Here is a 19,517-nt window from a genome sequence, read left to right on the forward strand (position 1 = left end):
TGACAGTGACCCCAGGAGGGTGTATATCTTCACTTCACTGTATCATAAAAATTTTTTCTTCTCGGAGTTCACAATCCTAGGATTGATTGGACGGAGTCCTACACCCTTTCCTATCCTGCGGTAATCTATTCATTTCTACCCTTGTCTACGTCTCTGACTATTTGGTCTATGTATTTAAGCCTCTGTCTTCCTACCCTTCTCTTGCCCTCTGACTTTCCTTTTATAGCTGCATAGATGTACTAATCCTCCGTGTCTGAGCGCATGCCCTATCATTCTATCTAGTCTTCTCTGTACGGTTTTCCATATTTCCCTATTTTCCTGTACTAGCTCCAAGACTTCTTCGTCTGTTACCCTGATCATTCAGATAATCCTCATCCATCCCTACACATGTAAATGCCAAACGAACCAATAACATAATAAACCACTGCCCCCCCCCAATGAAGTCTGAAATTGAAAGTATTTTCCATTTACCGATTATTGGTTTTAAACTTGTAAAATTGTGATTAATTAAAGCTTCGAGTATTTCGATTTGGCTTCAAATTTCAGATTCACAAGTTAACTTTAAAACTAAGGGATGTTTGATGTAGATTTGGCGCTAAGGGTTAAAGTCACTCACTCCACAATTCAAACTTGCATCAGGTAGCTAGCTTGGGCTACAAGTTGCAGTTCTGAAGCTTCAGATTTCAGATTGTTTCTGGGATTCAACAATTGTATTTCAACTTCAATTTCGATTCAGGGTTTAGGGTCGCACCGCGTTTCCAGTTTCCTGTTTTCACGCTTACAGGTTTCTGTGGTATGCTTTAAATTTCCAACTTAAAATGCTACAATCTGAACAGCTCAATTTAAGCCTGAAAGCCAGAATCAAATTGCTTAACAGTCCAAAACCTAAAACCCGAAAGCAGTCGCTTCCAAGAAAATTTGATAATAACTTATTTAGGCCTGTAATTATCTATTTTAAACAACTCTAAGTCGAGGAAATAACGATACAAATTTGTGGCGATAATGTCCATACTCTGATTATGCTTGAGGTACTGTACCGGTGTATTCCCAAAGAAACTTAAACAAAATGAAGCTATAGACTACCACTAAACACATAAGTAATTTAGTTGTAAGTGAAGTACCGAACTCATCTTTCTCTTCAAAAGAATCATTCGATTCCGTTCTTGCTAGCCCCTCACTTACACCAGGTAATGTCGATGGCACGTCAACGTTCTTTTTCACATTGCCCCCGCGATGATAATGCAGAATATCCACTGCCCGGGGCGACTTTTGATTGTCAAACCAGTTTGCCAAATCTCTCACGGAGTTTGTTCTGCCAACCACGTTCGGATCACCCCAAATTTGCACCCTCTCGCTAGCTACATCCGCTTCGGGCCGTTTGCAAAATTCAATAACGATCCCTTCGGCGTGCTTCACGCTTGAATATTTCCGTCATAAAATATGCGTTTTTACGATCTACTTACGTGCGTAGAGATTGTGTAAGGTGTACTTTAATTACAACGTCGCAAACGGGGTGGTTGCCCCATTTCAAGTATTTAAACTCCGGTTCGACTGTGGAAAAAGCGCGAAGTGCTTCGCTGATTGCCTTTACCAATCTTTCTTGCAGTTCCACGTTCATATTTGCACTGATAATTTTGCTGTCATAACCTCCACTGACAGTTTTTATGACACTTGTATTATGAAATGCTGAATCCGAATTTGGGACAACCAAATAAAAATTAAAGTGCATTAAATGTCCTACAACTCAGGCTCATTAGCGTTTGACTACAAAAATGTGGGTTTTTAAAGCAATTTTGGTCATTTCTCAAGAGTACCAAAAAGCCATTTGCGACTCTCTTGGAGTAGGTACAAACTGACCGTATTCTTGGCACTTAATCCCGTTTATTAATAACTTCGTGTATCTTAACGAGCGCTAAAGATTCAGATGAACAAGACTGATAAATGAATAGGGAATAAGGTAATTCTCGAATGCGAACCGGAAAGGCATCCATTACATAAATACCGTGGCCATAAATTATATTGTAAAGCACCCAAACGACTTGTGTGATACGTCGCTTAAAAACGTCTTCCACGAAAAGTCGGATTTTATGTTGTAACATGCAAATATGATCTTTTTATTAGGGCGTTCACATGGTACTTTTTGTAATAAACAAAGGAACTGTTCACGAATTGTATTAAAAAATATGTTGGTTTTAACGTACCCGTTTTACGATGCGATACGCATTTTTGATAGGCACGGCACGTGAGGATGCATCGAATTTATTATTATTCCAGTCCACCACGTAAAGGTAAAGGTAAAATTGGTAGTGATCGAATAACCACGACGAAAGTTATAGCCAAAAATCAACATGACGAACAATGAACTTGAAATTTGAAGCACGAAATCTGAAGTGAAACTTCAAAGTGGAAACTGAATCAAACATCCCCTTTGTCTAAACTCTGAATTCACACTTTACTGACTTTAAACTTTTAAGGTCTGACTTTGGGAAGACACTGTTCGTAGAAAAGTATCCAGAACATCTGGTCGACCTTTTCAGCCCTTTCCAGAGCCTTCATTGCTTTTTAGGTTCACCTAGCTTTGGGAAGGGCCTCTTTTACACAGATTTTTCTCGGATTTTTAAAGCCTTCCAAGGAATGTACTACTAAAACTCTTTCCAGGATCTTACAAGGCGTTGGAGAGTGACCTGTTTCCATGTTCAGAATGCATTTCCAAAAAAATGGAATGACCAATTCTAATTTTCAAAATTCCGAAACTGGAAAACTGGGATTTCTGAATTTTCCTATAGATTTTCGTAGATTATATTGTGACTTAAGCAAACATTTTCCGATTTTCCATTATGTTTCGAACCCCAAACAAATCTTACACAAACAACTTTGAAGGAAATAGAACGCTATTAAAGACGAAATGTTAAAGGAATGAAGGTAAATTATGAGTTCATTCGGGGAAATTTAAGTTAATGCGCGAAAGGGGATTTAAGATAAACAGTGCTTCCCAAAAATGAATCGTAGTTAACTCGAAATGTAATGGAATCTTGAAGAAATTCTGCAAAAATAATGTGAAACTGAATTTTGGAACATCTAATCATCCCTACCATCGTAGACCAAAAAGTACTACTCTAGTTAACGTAAATGAAATTATTGGTTCTTATTGAGTATTAATTACGGTTTAATATCCGATTACCGAGTGTCAGATGTTAGCATTGCTTTCGCAATATTTTAAGTACCGCGCTATTCACTACCCCTCTTACTTGTTTGTTTGTGTTATCTGTTACCGATTGGCAGAAAGCGCCTTTCTTGAGCTCAACAAGACCGCTGCGACCTGTAGCTCAAAAGGTAATTTTTTTATTTTCGACGACTCCTTGATATACGTTTGATTACATCCTAAATCTACAGCCGATAATTTTCAGATTAAATGTGAAATTAAACAGTCTACTAATAATTTGTTTAAATGTTTTCATTTTCTGGGAAACAATTATTGAACTAACGGCTTTGCTTGTATTGTTATACCATACAAATATCGATATTTTTCGAAAATCTGGTAGGTACGTATTTTATTCAAGGGTTGTTTTTTTTTTTTTTTAATTTAAACCTGCATCCACCTTTCGGTTATTAGCAGCGGAAATTTAGGTACAATTTGGTACCTACATGTAGATATCCTTAGATCTGTGAGATAACCTTAATGTCTTTTAAGTAGTTCATAATTTGAATAACGTTTTTTGAACCTTTTAATAGAGTATTTAAGTTATTGTTTATGTTATGTTTTTGTCGGTGTTCACGATGTTTAGCACACTCTGTTAAAACGTGTTTTACGGTTATTGGTACCGTGCACCTGTCGCAGAGGGGCGATGCGCTATGATTTAATAAATAATTGTGCGTCATCGCCGTATGCCCGATTCGTAGTCGCGACATTATCACTTGTTGGCGTCGTTTTATAGGTGTGTCGTTCCATGGTTCCACTGTAGCTTTGACTTCTCTAAGTTTTGAATTGGATTGGTTCCATTCTTGTTGCCATTCTTCGCGCACTTTTCTTTTAAAAAAATGTTTTAGGTCACTAGGGGTTGTGAGAGATATTGGGTTGTCTGATTCGAGGGCGCGTCGCGCTAAGGTATCAGCGAGCTCGTTTCCGGTTATCCCAACGTGAGAGGGTACCCACATAAAGTTTGTAACAACGTTTTTAAGCGCCAAGTTATTTAACATTTCTTTAATGTTTTGTACTATTACATTGTTTGGGTACAGATGTTTAAAGGCTATATATTACGCTCAGCGAGTCTATTATTATTAGAAAATGCGTTTGGTTTTGGGAGTTTTCTTCCTGGTTGATGTATTCGAGTGCCTTGTATACTGCAAATGCCTCGCCGGTGAATACGCTGCATGAACTAGATAGCTTGTAGATTAGGCTTGTGGTTGTAGAGTATACAGCTGCTCCAACTCCATCTTCGCATTTGGAAGCATCCGTATACACTGTTTTATACCCTGGAAACTTGCTGCGAAGGGTATCTTTAAAAAGGTTCCTGAGTATTGAAGGGTTTGTTTCAGACTTGGTAAAGCGGGTGAGGTATGTATTGCAATTTGGAATGCTGGTGGTCCACGGTGGTGTAAGTTCGTTGTTTAACGGTAGGGCATTGTCGGTAGGAAAACTAACTTGGAGGTTGTTTGTGAGTTGGTTTAATCTATGGTAAAGAGGTTGATCTAAATGTGGTTTGGTCTGGGAGGTGTTGTAAAATCTGTTGTCGAAGACGTTTTGATAGGTGGGGTTTTTTGTTGAGATTGATGCTGCATAGGCTAGGGTTAAGTATTCTTTTCTCCTTTCAAGAGATGGCTCTCCTGATTCGCATAATAAGCTTTGTATTGGGCTGGTATGAAAGGCTCCAATGATTGTTCTAATGGCCGTGTTGTGAATTGGGTTTAGCAGCTTTAGTTGGGATTTTTTGGCGGATGCGTATACTATGCTTCCATAATCTATTTTTGACCTTATCAATGCATGATATATTTTCATTAGAGTTGTACTATCTGCTCCCCAGTTGCTGTGGCTCAACGTTTTTAGAAGGTTTAGGCCTGGCTGGCATCCTCTTATTATTTGCTGTATGTGAGACTTCCAATTTAGTTGCTTGTCAAAGGTCATACCTAAAAACTTAATGGTCTCGACAAAATTCAAGCTAGACCCTTGAAAATTTAGCTGTGGTGTATTAGTATTTTGCATTTTGGAAAACATCACACATTTTGTTTTTTCTTTTGAGAATTGAAAACCACTGTGTTCTGACCAAGTCTCAATGCTTTTTAATGATTCCTGTAGCTTGGTTGTTATTGTGTCGATATTTTTACCTCTCATGTACAGGACAAGATCATCTGCATATAATCTGAATTTGACTGGCCGCTTTAAATGTTCTACTAGTCCGTTGATTGCTATGAGGAAGAGGGTGACACTTATAACAGATCCTTGAGGGATTCCATTTTCTTGTATCATTCGTTTTGACAGGGTGCCATTTACTCGAACTCTAAACGAGCGATTTCTTAAGAAATTTTGGATAAAGTGTAGAATATTTCCTTTGAAGCCAAGGTGATGTAGGTTTTGAATTATTAGATGTCGCCAGGCTGAGTCGTATGCCTTTTTGATATCAAAGAAGATTGCTATGCATTTTTGTTGGCAAGCAAAAGCTTCATGGATCTCAGTGTCGAGGTCTATTAAATTATCGGTTGCGGAGCGATGTTTTCGGAAACCGCTTTGGTATGGGGTAAGAAGATTTCGTGTTTCGAGTGTCCAGGTTAGTCTTCGGTTTAGAATTTTTTCCAATAGTTTGCACATTGCACATGTCAGAGATATTGGTCGGTGTGATTCTGGGTTAAGTTTGTTTTTGTTGGGTTTTGGTATTGGGATTATTATAGATTCTGACCACCTGATGGGGAATTTGTTTTGGGTCCATATAACGTTAAATATGTCTCATATGCTCCTTTGCGTTAGCCGGTAAGTTCTTCAACATCGCAATTGGGATGTCGTCCGGTCCAGGTGAGCATTCTTTAGAGTCCATCAGTGCAGCTTCGACTTCGTTTTTGGAGATGTCTACGTTGATTGGGTCGTATTGCGCTCCGTTGTTATTTATTATGATGTTTTCCTCTTCGGCAATTTTGTGTGCTTGGAAGGTCTCATTGTAGCTATCGGTACTGGAATACGACTTGTAGTTTTCGGCGAGGGCGTTTGCTATATCCCTCCTGTCAGATAGGAGAGTGCCGTTGTATTCTAGGGCGCTTAAGCCGCTGTACACGTTTGCTCCCGAAATACTTTTAACTTTTTCCAGACTTTGGTTAGGGGAGTTGATTTATTTATACTATTTACATATTTACACCAAGATTCCTTTTTGATTTTTTTAAGGATTAATCTTACCCTAGCCCTTGAGTTTTTAAATTTTAGCATGTTCTCGATAGTCTTGTGGCGTTTATATCTGTTTAAGTTCTTTTTGTTGCATACCACTTTCACGTCAAAAACTTTAAAAAGTTTGCATTTATTTTCATGTTCAAAGATCAACAGATACTAACTTTAGTAAAAATTGTAATTTATTCTAGTAATAATTAGATACAAGTTACGTTATGATGATGAACACTGCATCAAAAGAAAAATTATTGTACATCAAGTCTAACTGGATATACAATTATATAAATCGCAAGTTTATGGAGATTCACATAAAAAATGTTATTAAACAAGAAATGTAGATTCAAATCCCATTAACCATTGCGTAATCCTTAACGAATCATTATATCGGATCAGATAATGAATCGTTTTTTTTATATTAACTAGTGCGACTACGCAGGCTCGTTTTACGGGATTACAATTTAATTACAGGGTGTAAATCTCAATGGATGAGATGACAAACGGTAAAAATATCATGGATTTTGTTCTACCAACTTAATCTCGGCGTTAACCAAATTAAATTAAATTAAATTCCCTGTGAAATGAAATTGTTTTGTGGTTTTTCCGACGAAACTTGTATGTAATTAAAGATTTGGCTCTACCAACTTAATCTGGACCTTAACCAAAGGGAGATGCCATAAAATTTAAGCCTTCCCCATAAAATCAATTTTTTTGTGCTTTTTCCGACAAAATTTGTTAAGCAATGGAAGATTTTGTTCTACCAACTTGATGTGGACCTTAAGCAAAGAGATACAACAGAATTTACGCCCTTGAAGTAAAACGAACGAACTCATGGCGAACAAATGCTGAACTATTGCACGAAAATTGCCAAGGTAAAGCCTTTTAAAAAGCCGTTTAAAAAAAAATCCTCAGTACCGCAAATATGTCAGCTGGACAAACGGTAGAAATGTATTGGTGTGGGTGGTAGTTACGTAGAGAAATAAAATTTGTTGAAGCTTTATACAGTTTTCTTCATACTAAAAAAACCGCCCTCGTACCGTAGAAAATGCTATTTGATAACGTCGTTGGATATCAACAAATAGGTACAATATAATGAATAAATAATTATAATGAGATCTATACTTACAACAAACTTTATAAATAGTGAACAATACAAAAAAAAATCGTTAGAATATATTAACGACATTAAACATCGCCAACCTAAGCCTTATTTTTCTGTTTCGACCCCCTGAACTTAGAGAATGTGAAATTGCGTCGCAATAACCCATTTACGCGACCAATCAATACGTCAACTATACCCAACGATTAATAATCCCTGAAATAGTAACGGCAAAAAAACCTCCTCCGAGCTTTCTCCTCGTGCATTACGAAGCTTTTATGGAAAGGCCGCGAAGTTATATAAGCGGAAGCGAAATTCCGAAACTTTGGAACAATTTCGGCAGTTGCGTAATACGATTTGGGTGAATCAATACTCGGAGCGAGCTTTTTCCCTTCAGGAAGCCCCGGCACAGTCTCCGACGCTCAGAACGTGACCCTGCGCCTCTCCCTTACATTACGGCCGAAACTAACCTACGCAATTACGTTTGTAAAATGCGCATTAATTTGAATGGTCGCCGTCGCCGCCGCGGCCATATGATAATAAAAGATCGATGCGAGTGGCATTAATCATTCGTATTTTCGTGACGCCGGCGACGTGTATGACGCAGCGACCTCTTTTCAAAGGTGCAATTGAGAGGTTGTCGACAATTAATGCGGTTGTCATTTCTCTTGACAAAAATTCGCAAAACTACATCAGCTCTTTGTCTTCAGGATATATAAATCGATTCCTTCTTTCCCCCAAATAGTTGGAAAAGGTGACATTCTATCGCAAATATTCCCAAAATGCAAACTGAGCACAATTTTAAGTATCTACTTATACAGGATAGTTTGAAAAATAAAAAAGTAGGTATACGCTATGAATAGAATCGTGATTTACATCACAATGCGCATAAACCGTGATTTGCAAGATATGTTTAAGTTTACTGGTTCCATTAAAAATCCATTGCTGGGCAAAGATGGCTCACCCTGCATGATAATACCATACGAACCTACTTTTGTGTAACTTACAAATTACAATTCGAGTAATAAATGGTATACAAATTGTGTACATCCTGAACAAATAAAATTCGAAAAAAAAAAAATACATACATCATATTTACCAAGCGATGATGGAGGTTCCAAAGATATGGCCATTACCTGCAACAACAAAAAATTAACTTAAAATTTCGTAGAGATAGATTAATTATAAAATTGTCATTAACTAATAAATACCTAAATATTAATTAGTTTATGCTTCCAAAAGTTAATATATGCAGCAAGAATGTCGAAGAGACTAACTCAACAGCTTCCAACCTATCCCCATCACAAACAAATAGCCAACACAATGTCAGCTTCTATTCGTCCGCTGCGATTGTTTTCCACTCGAATTTCAAACAAAAGAATCTGCTTGTATCTTTCAAATAAGGCGCTTATAGACTATTTTACAAAATCGCACAGTGCTATTTCTGTAGGAAACTCACACTAACAGTCCCCATTCATTTTCAATATTAGCCCACCAATATCCCAAGATATTGCAGCAACGGCCATCAAAAACTTAAAAGGCCCTGCCGAGGGGTTGGCCACGGAGGAGATTTTTTGTCCCAAGGGAAGGCAATCTGAGAAGATTTGGGGAGATCCGGCGAGATTCGACGAGATCTGAGGAGATTCGAGGAGATCCGGGGAGACTCGAAGAAATCCAAGCGAACTGCAAAGCAATGTGTAAGGGTGTAAGCAACTTTGTGGACATATCCGACCCTCACTCGCACTTGGGACTACTCATCTTGCAGGTTGCAACGCATCTAGGAGGGGGCTCACCTCCGTTTTGTACGAGCACATACGTTCATTGCTTTTCATTTTTAGTTTAATCCGATTGGTTTGGCATCGCTGCCTCTTTTCCGAGCTCTTTTCGTTCTCGAGATAGACGAAGAACAAACAAACAAAACCATCACATAAAGGGAATTTTTTTTCCTTTGTAAAAATTCATCTCAGCAAGGGTTAGTGTAAGTGAAATTTTCATAAATTTCACTTACACTAACCCTTGCTGAAAGAAAATCTTAAACATTTTTATTTGCCTAAAAAACGTAAAAGACTCAAATATTTGACGGACCTATAAAAATGTTGCCTATGAGTTTATCGTGGTCAGAGACAAAAATTTCTACTTTGGACAAAAGTTAAAAAAAGTTAATTATGGGTAGTTATAGTGTAATTTTGCTTTTTTTTCTACGACCTCCCTGAAAATGAGGTCATAATTAGAAATTAATTTTATCTTTCATGATGTTCTAATTAAAGGTCTCAACGAAAAGAACAGGTTTTAACAAGTACCGCCCTTCTTTCTGATTCCTTATCAAACGAGTGGCTGGGGATAGTGAAACTCCTTCATGGTATTCTAATGAAATGTTTCAACGAAAAAAAAAAAATTTCGTAGTCTTCCTCGACTCCTTTTTGTGATCGAATATATTCCCTTATATCTCCAGAAGGGATTGTCGGAAGAGAGTACGCATATCTATTGGTGATGTCAAAGCTTTCAATGGCGCGTCGCAGGATTTTGAATGTATGCCAGGCGGCCTTAAAATGTTTATGTGTAAAGGGCCTCCTCCCCATTAATCATTTACCAACAAAGTAAACATCGATAGCTGCATGCTACCACAGATCTAATGTTTAGATCTGTGATGCTACTACCTTAAAACCCAACCATTTACCTCGCCATTTACTAAGCTATTTCGGTTTAAAAAAATGCGCTTCATATACACCCAAAACTCTTTAGCACAAAATGTATACGACTGCTACCAACCGCTTGCTGCCAGAAACGTTAGAGTGCATATTATTATCTGGACGCCTTCCTATTAAGATTATGCCGAAACGCAAGAGCTGATCAATGATCATGCTGCAAAAGAAGCGCTAAACATGGACCTACATGGATCTACCTACAGCCCCATACTGACCTACAAAACAAGTTAAAATAGCCGATCATCAAGTGGCAAAATACTTAGAGCATTTCTAACATCGTGCAATCGAATATTCAGCTTAAAATAATGACCACCAATCTACCCCCATTGACTAGAAAGAGGTAATAATAATTCGCAGGTTCAGGACTGGACACACTCGAATAACTCATGGATAATGTTTTGAAAATCAAGGTCCACCTTATATAAAAAAACATTGCACTACCAAAAAGTATCAACAAAGTACTAAGTTTTCTAAAAGAAATCAATCTGTCTAATGTATATAAGTCACTGCAAAACGCAACTAAATGTTTACAATTTTATTTTTGTTGCTTAAATGCGAATACCCCTAGTAGCCGCTGCTCGATGGCGCTCTAAAAATCGATTGACATTTTTAAAGCTGGTATCTGCTTGAAAATTCTATAATTTTAACTTACAGATAAAAATTAAGACAACTTTAAACAGAAAACTTCCCCTACCCACGATTAAAAGCGAGTCAGCAGAATTCTCAATTCATCGAAATTCTTACTTCAACTCAGTTTTCAAAATATAGGCCCAAAGGACAGACTTATGCATATAGTACCAACGGTAAATTTGCGAATAGAAAAAGCTAACATCAATCGGCAAAATATTTGCAGTTGAAAAATCTCCTCTACGCCTTTCCTCGTAAATCCTACAACCAATGAACTCATTTGAGCTTTCTAAGCTGATTAAAGGAGATACCGTTTTAATCACACTAATTTAAATATCATTGGCGGCTTTTATTCAATTCCACAATCCAGCCCCGAGCTAAATAAGTACAACAACATTATTTAGATTTAAAATCCTAAGAAAATTAATTAACTGCGAGGATGTTCGATTTATTTTTCGCCATATTTCACTTTCTACAGGAGAAAATGTAGAGATTAATAATTTTACATCGCTCACATAAACGCGATTAGCTTCATTAATATATCACATGAGAAAGCGGTGGAAAAAACAATGGGTAAACATTAGCGTAATTGTAGAAGTGAAAATCACGCAAACCAAAAAAAAAATGTTTCGATTATTAAAAGCCCTGGCTAATAAAAAATCCCATTACGTATTTGCGGAGTTGAAAACAGAGATGAATTTAGTTAATTAAAAAGTTGGTTGCTTTTGTTTGTAGTAATCACATCATTCACTAAGTATTCCATATTTATTAAATAGATAAAATTCCCCAAAGTCAAAGTGAGTTCAGGCGGACAGATGAACGGACAAAACTAGCACAATAGTGTTTTTGGTTCTGAATCAAAAGAACAAACGAAATTGTCGTTTGAGGTGATCAATCTAGCACTAAAAGCCCAAAATTGCGTTACCTTTTAAAAAATGAGACTTTTGAGATTAAATAAAGACCCTGTAGATACGGAATCTACTGTGCATTGCAAACTTATAAATAAACGCAATGCATAGGTATATCGATTATAATTTTATGCCGTGCAAACTCCGAAAACCGCCGCCCCCAATGATAATGTCAGATTAACTCCCTTCGGCAACCCTAATTTCGCAATAGGTGAACCTTTGCAATTAGTCGCGCAAAAAGGCGCAATAATTTAATTGTTACGCTTACGCTGTTATTACACACAATATATTACGGCAAAAACAATAGCAAATTAAATACGGATAGACTCGAAAATTATCACCTGCAGGTTGTATGTAAAATTAATTATAATAATTTGAGGATACTTGCTTTTACGTGGTCTACGTAGATCGAGTGCACGTAACGAAACCCTCGAGGCGATGTTTCTTTCACATCTGATAACAAAAAGCTTAAGATTTATGAAATTTCGAATTACTTTTACGCTTTTAAATTATAGAGTAATTACAATTCTACTTGTAAATAATTTTACAACTTCCAGCGCCGGAGGAGAGAAAATACATCAACTAATTTTACCGAAAATATCTCTTCAGAATTTGTGTTTGAAATAGGGGGAAAGTCACCCTTACCGACGCGACCCGCATGAACTGCAGGGTTCGCTACCCTAGCAGGGAGGAAAGTGAGAGTAGAAAGGGCTCTTTTGTTGCGAGATAACTTATATTGATGGACTGGCAGAGATATTTTACTGAAGGAATGGAAAAATTATTATTTTAGCTGTACTTTAATAAATACGTTGTTATTCCAAGTACCATCAATTTGATTTTAGAATTAGAATTAGTGACAGTTTAGTATCCGCAGTATTACGTAAAATATCCAAGTTGTACAGTTTGTAAAGGAGAAAACATCATCTTGATATCTCCTACTTGAAGTTAGATTCGAAATTGTAACTAAACCTTCTGTCACCCTCAATCGCGAAAATGGATAATTTTCTGTTTAAAATCTGAAACTTTCTCTCTAGTGTGTAAGCCTTGCGAAATTCGAAATTAACAGTATTGTAAAAGAAGAGACCATCTTTAAGAGCAGTACGTATCCAGCTGTAAATTTGGCAACATTTTAAGCAAATTCGATTGAAATTACAGCAGTAAATAAAAAGTCAAATAACCGCAATGTGGAGCCTATCGAGGGAGAGAATCCATTTGTAGGGGAATTTTTCGAAAGATGTGATGGTTTTGTCCGTTCGTCCGTCTGTCTGTTCCTCATCTAACTGCAGGAGAACAAAAAGAGACAGCGATGTCAAACCTTCGCCAATCAATTTCTACGAGTTCAAGGAATATTATTAAAAGTCATGTTTCCAATTGCGAGATGAGTGTAAAAAAATTGCTCTATTGAAAATCCTACGCGATTTGCCGTATCTTGTTGAACATTGAGAGGGTCGACAGATTAGACAAAAGCAAATTGCAACTCCATAATCTACCCTTAATCCTCGACAAAAAGCATAAAAGGTCATCCGCACCTACACTTATTAGGGTAAATATTCGCCCATATCAACTTTAACCCTCGCTTTAACCTTATTGTCATGTCATTAATAAAATTAAATTTATGTAGACCAAAACCTCTTTTACTCCCCACAACAAACAATCATATCCCATTATCTAGATTTTTGAATATTGAAAAACAATTCAGTTCAAAAGGAAATGCAATTGATCCATCAAATTGCGCAACTTTGCTCTGCATTTATAACTTTTGTCGCTGAATTCGAGTTTAAAAATCCAAGGTGAATTTTGGTGATTAGCGGTACGGATTTATGGTCGTTGTCGGGGATTAAAGTGGGGTAGAGCAATAAATTGAATTGGTTTTTGTCTACATTGTCTCATATTATCAAAAATCGATTCGATATTTCCAAGTTGAAGTACCTTACTTTAATCTCCTAAATGTATTACAAAATTGTTTCCGAAACAATAGAACGAAGTGTGTCCAGGTACCATTTGTGAAACGTTCTTTAATTTAATAGGGAGAACTGCACAATAAAACGGCGGAAAGAAAACTGTCGCCGAAATACTCCTGTTGTGGTATACACGTATGCGCTCAACACGCATGATGGAAAGCAAGGTTTTTCCTTAAATTTTCGCCAGACATGTAGTTAGGGGTGGCCAGGCTGGGTTCAGCCCCATCTTGAACGTGAGTTTGCCCCCTCACAAATGGTTAATACTTTCATTACAAAATACAAAATATTAATGTACTCAACATATGTACTACCATTAACTAAGAATTAAGGAATCTTTTTCAATCACATTGTTACTATTAGACCCTGTAAACAAAATCAAATAAAAGTATTAATGTACGACAAAAATTACAACCCTCAGTATATCTTATGCAGGGTGTTACATATAAGCCTGTAAAAAAATTGGGTAGTAGGGGATCAAAACAAACAACAACGCAACCTAGGCAGGGAGTTCCTAAATCGTACTACTGTACCAGAATGTTCATCACATTTTTGAGGGTTGCTCCTAAACGAAACACGTTGGACCTTCGGTTTATTTGGAAAAAATGCTTGTTACGATCCCATCTACCGCCCAATTTTTTGTATTACATACTTATATCTAACACTCTGTATATAAAATTCTGTTGGACGTCTGTTGTGACCGAAGATGTTTTATAGACTTCTTTTTTCGTTGATGTCGCGCTCTGCTTTTTCGCGTACAGTCGACATATTCACCAAGTCACTTGCGTCGTACCATGCCGATGTGTTTACAGTTTTACTAGGTTTCCGTTATTATTATCCGTCAATATCGAGCGTGCGAAGTCACGGGGGAAAATCTAGTATTATGGCAAAGTGAGTTTCTATTTAAAAAAATTTTTGAACCTGGGAGGGGCTGTATACTATTAAAGGGTGGTTTGTTGATTCTGCAAACAAAACCAAACCAGAAAACGCAAATTCTATGTACTACAAAAATTACAGCACCCACAATGAACGACTCGTTATGTAGAAGTGAGTGGGAGAGGGGCTATATACTTCTATGTGCACTTAAAGAGAGGTTGGCCGATCTTGCAAACAAAATCAAATAAGGAAACTAAAACCAATTTTTTGTTTCTCCTGTGCTCCAATTGTGCTCTCGATTGTGCTCAACGGTTCGATTGTGCCCTTTTTGTTTTAAAAATATTTTGAAAATTGAAACTCGGGCTAAGTGAAGGTTTTAGTCTCCCGCCTCAAAATTCAGATTTTTCGTAATGAAAGGACGGTATTGTATAGTACTCCGATTGTGCTTAGTTTTATGCCCACAGTCTGTCCTTTTTTGGTTTTAGAGATATTTGAAAAAATCAAATGGGGCCAAGTGAACGCTGTTTATGTCAAAATACAAATAATAGAAGTCGAATCACCTTCCCAATGTTTTAGATTCAGTCTTATACACTGTGTTCAAAGAATTTCTATCGTGGGGATCTCCAAAACGCTAGAAGAAATGACGATGGTCAAATTAGGGAAAAGATGTGCAATTAAAAAGTTATTATCATGCGTTAATGAAAACTAGATAATTCCGATTACTTCCGAAGAAATGCCAGGTAATCCGAAATTTGCCGATTTCGTTTTAATTTTTTCCTGCTGTTATTTGAACAGGTACAAAAAATAAAATACACCTTTTCATTTGCACTTATTGAGCCCTACAAGAAACCTTTAAGAGATTTTCAATACAACGTTTCGTTTCCGAGAAATCATCATCAACTTTAGTTTTTATATATGATCCGTAAAAAAAGTACATACTGTATAGAGTACAATTTTTTATTACGAATACAACGATATGCGGCACACAAAAAAACAAAAGTTTGAATATCGGACAAATTTTTCCATTCTTCAGGAAAGTTGTCCGATAAGTATTCTCGTACGATTACGGGATTGTGCGCGGGTGCACCATTTTGTTGAAACTAACAGTTTCCAAGTTTTGTGTTTTTGTGCCGCATATCGTTGTATTCGTAATAAAATATGCTACTCAATACAGTATGTATTCTTTTATGGGCGATATAAAAAATAAAGTTGATGATGATTTCACAGAAACGAAACGTTGTATTGAAAATCGCTTAACGGGGTCTTGTGGAGCTCAAAAAGTGGTAGTGAGAACGTGTGTTTTCCATTTTGCCACGCAATTATCGGAAAATACGCATATTTTGCCGCAATGGAGAAAAATTTACATGATACAGTACGAACAAGTATAGGTAATATAATAGGCTACAAGCTGGACAATGCACCAACGTAAGAGAGAAAATCGGAGATATCCATGGTGTGATGAGACTCAAAATGGGGTTGTGCATATTAGATACCAACCGAGATACCATCAAAACACAAAACCTTCCCCATACTAATTTTAATCCATAATTTCCATAATTTGTTTATTAAAGTTAGGTATGGGGAAGGTTTTGTGTTTTGTTGGTATCTAATAACGTAAGGGAGGGTCAAGTTCCCTCCCTAAAAGTAACAGCAGCGTAACTGCAACGTTTCTGGAACGTTCCTAGGCGGGTTCCAAAAACGTTGTCGGGATGTTACTGTCTCCTAAGTCAATGGAAAAAATAGAAAAATGGGTCCTAAATGAACGTTACACCCCCCCCCCTCCCCCAATTAAACTTTTTATGCTTAAACGACGGTATTTCATAACTACTTCTATTGAGCTTAATTGTGCACAAGCCGTCAGCATACATTGACAATAGTACACAATTATTGAAGCACAGATTAAAAAAAATTGGTTCTGGAGTAATTGGAGGGGATAATTAAACGTATACATTTTAGCGCTTGCAGCCAAGACGCTTCTCATGGAAGCATTACCTTTTGGAGAACTCAATTGGGGCTACTTAATTGCCTTTGTAGGGTAGGGTGCCTTTAGAGTCGAGGACCATCCGATTCTGTACACCACTTTCCGATTGGAAGGGAATCGTGGATTCGAGAAAAATTGGAACTTACTGGAGCATGAATGAAGAGAAAAAAAATTGAAATGGGTTTCATTGTAAAGGATTAAAATGTTACTCGTCAATAAAAAAAAGTCGAAAGTCTGAATACACAGCGTGGGAAGCTTTCGTACCGTGAAACCCGTAATGCACTATCCGAAAGGACAAAATCAATACTGAAAGACATTACAGTTAGACTAACGAAGTGGAATTTTTAGACATTAGAAAATATATTATGCGTGAAGGTTTTACAACTTTGTTTAAGTTTTAATTTAAATTTAAAAGAGACAATAACTAATGGTCGAAGTCGGGCGTGCTCTACAAAACATTATTCTGTTTCTTTCGACTCCCGCCAAGAACAGACGTAGTGCGGCTTTTAAAAATAAACTCCACCGCGAAGTCGAAGATGTGGGCAATCATGCAGTTCGCATTCAAATTTCATGACCGGAAGCTATCCGATAATTTGGCATCCTTTCGATCATTTTCGTCAGTCGTGCGTCGCGATGACCAGATGGGCCGAAACATGCAATGCCAGAAGTCTAAAGGTTATAATTTCGCCCCCGTAGGTAGCTCGTTATGTACATATATCGTTCACAATGGACACGAATGCATCGCTTCGATCTCGGCTCAGGTAAAGGTAAACCTGATGGTGAGGATTCCAAGTACTGACCCTTCTTAAATTCCTCCGCCTCGTTTTGTTTGCTTTGAATTTAATTTGGAGGTCTCGACTTGTTTACATCGAAAAAGAAACGTCACTAGTTTATGTAACTGTATAATAAAAGACCAGCTTAATTTTAAAAAAAACGGAAGTTTACAGAACGTAACATTCGCACTTCTGGTTTCGAGTTTGGGCACAAGCGTAAAAATTCTACTAAATTTAGACCTTGGATGGCCTTACGCTAACTGCTATTAATTAGACAAGATCTAGCAGGAACAACTCATTTAAATTACATGGTCGGGTGGGGTTACGTAATCTTCTTCAGTTTTACATCAGTTTGGATGGCAATTTGATTATTGTTGACCTTTGATTGCGTTAGGAAACAATCTAACCTCATTGGCTGTACGTTTCACGCCTTGCTCAATTTTTCCCACATTTTCCTACTTTATTTACCTATTGTACTATACATACATCAATTTTATGTAACGATTAAGCCAATTACGTATTTCTACCTTTGGACATATGCCAAACTATGAGAATGAGTTGGCACTAGCAATTTTTGAGAAGAACCTGGTCTCCTCGTTCGCTCCAAATAATCGCCATAGGGTCGAGATATCGGCAGAAAAAGGTACGTGGGGCCGGATTAAGTTGCAATGATATTGTGAAAGAGTTTACAATTTAAAAAAAAAGCCTCGTATAGATCGTTTGAGATTTTCAAAATCTCAAAAAAAAGCTTTACCTAATAGTTAACGAAGTTGTATGGCACTAATTTTTTTTTATTAAATTTATTAATTGGTCGCTATCGATTTCGGACGAGCTTCGTCCATCATCAGGCGATACGTCAGTATAATAAAAAACGAATCATGAAATAATGAAGATGTTGGAATGTTGAAGTTGTACGTTATTATCTGTAGTGGTAACCATACTACAGATCATAACATACAACTTCAACATTCCAACATCTTCATTATTTCAAGATTCGTTTTTTACTATAGGTACTGACGTATCGCCTGATGATGGACGAAGCTCGTCCGAAATCGACAGCGACCAATTAATAAATTTTAATAAAAAATTAGTGTAATACAACTTCGTTAACTGTTAGCAACACACTAATTGCAAAATGGAGCAATTCGTCAACTTTACCTTATACTCGTAGAAGCTCTTCAAGATATTTCAAGGCAAACCAAGTGTACCGAGAAGTGTACTAAGGTTTTGGAACGGCTCTTAAGGAAGTGGCTCTAAAACTCAAGTAAAAGCCAGGATTCTTGTGTGCTGATCTGTTCCCAGACTCTTAAATGGCTAAAAATGTGTCTGTTAAAAGAACTAAGGCAAAACATTTGGTTACTGAAGTCAAACATTCAAAAATCAATCAATCTTTACAGGCTTATTTTCGTGAAGTGGTTTTTACCGATCCTTCAAGAACCCTAGACGATATGTTATTGGCAATGAAGAATAGCTTTACAGTAATGAATTTGGAGTTTATGTCGTACCTATACAGTAGGCCTCCTAATTGAATTTAATGTGCTATTTCAAAGTGAATCTCCTATACCTATTGTATAAATTAAAGAGGAAACCAGAAGGCTCTTAAAAAGCTCTGCAGTACCTAACTACACTGAAATAACACATTTAAGAAAAAGGTGCTGATATATTTGCATTTGATTTGATCATAAAGACCCAATATGGTTTGGGCCTTTAAAAAAGGTTTATTTGGGAGTAATCTGTACTTTGAGAAGCTAAAAAAACAAGGAACAGGTCAGAAAAACTCAATTTTTAAAGACTAGCCTTGAGTTTTGTATACAGTTGGTAGACGATATTAAAAATCGGTTTGACTCATAGATAATCCGATCAAATCTTAATGCGATTCATTAATTCGTAATTGCCTTTGCTCTAAATCAGCATGTAGGCACAGCGTATGCTGTGATGTAGGTATATAATCCGCCGAAACATCCGCTCGCGCACCGCAGTTATTATATGTATTGTACCTACATATTTTTATTACATATTATGTTTGTTCATGGAGGCTAAGAGTCAAAATGGCTCCCGAAGATTTGAGCAGGAACTACCGCGTACACTAAGACATTTTCGAATATTTTATCGGGAAAATCCAATAATGCATCAAGCCAAGGGGGAGACCACTAAGGCAATATTGTCAAAAGTTGGGGGTAATGTAAAGGAATTATGGGGCAGTATGAGGAAATAAGGGGAACTCCG

General features: G+C 37.0%; 2 protein-coding genes across 2 annotated transcripts in view; both read right to left on the reverse strand.

The window, feature by feature from the left end:
- LOC116177725 overlaps window positions 1-19,517 on the reverse strand; it is a 124,791-nt gene that overhangs the window by 34,510 nt on the left and 70,764 nt on the right. Inside the window, exon 5 of the mRNA XM_031496796.1 lies at window positions 8,552-8,599. Within this exon, the coding sequence (XP_031352656.1) occupies window positions 8,559-8,599 (41 nt within the window). The 3' untranslated portion in view covers window positions 8,552-8,558. The remainder of the gene's footprint in view (window positions 1-8,551; window positions 8,600-19,517) is intronic.
- On the reverse strand, window positions 944-1,704 carry LOC116177722. The gene is made up of 2 exons (XM_031496792.1): window positions 1,464-1,704; window positions 944-1,417 (listed from the first exon to the last, which is right to left on the reverse strand). The coding sequence occupies exons 1-2, from the start codon at window positions 1,616-1,618 to the stop codon at window positions 1,018-1,020; spliced, it is 555 nt and encodes a 184-aa protein (XP_031352652.1). The 5' UTR covers window positions 1,619-1,704; the 3' UTR covers window positions 944-1,017.

The sequence above is a fragment of the Photinus pyralis genome, unplaced genomic scaffold (assembly GCF_008802855.1).
Source record: "Photinus pyralis isolate 1611_PpyrPB1 unplaced genomic scaffold, Ppyr1.3 Ppyr1.4_LG8, whole genome shotgun sequence".
Taxonomy (NCBI): Eukaryota; Metazoa; Arthropoda; class Insecta; order Coleoptera; family Lampyridae; genus Photinus; species Photinus pyralis.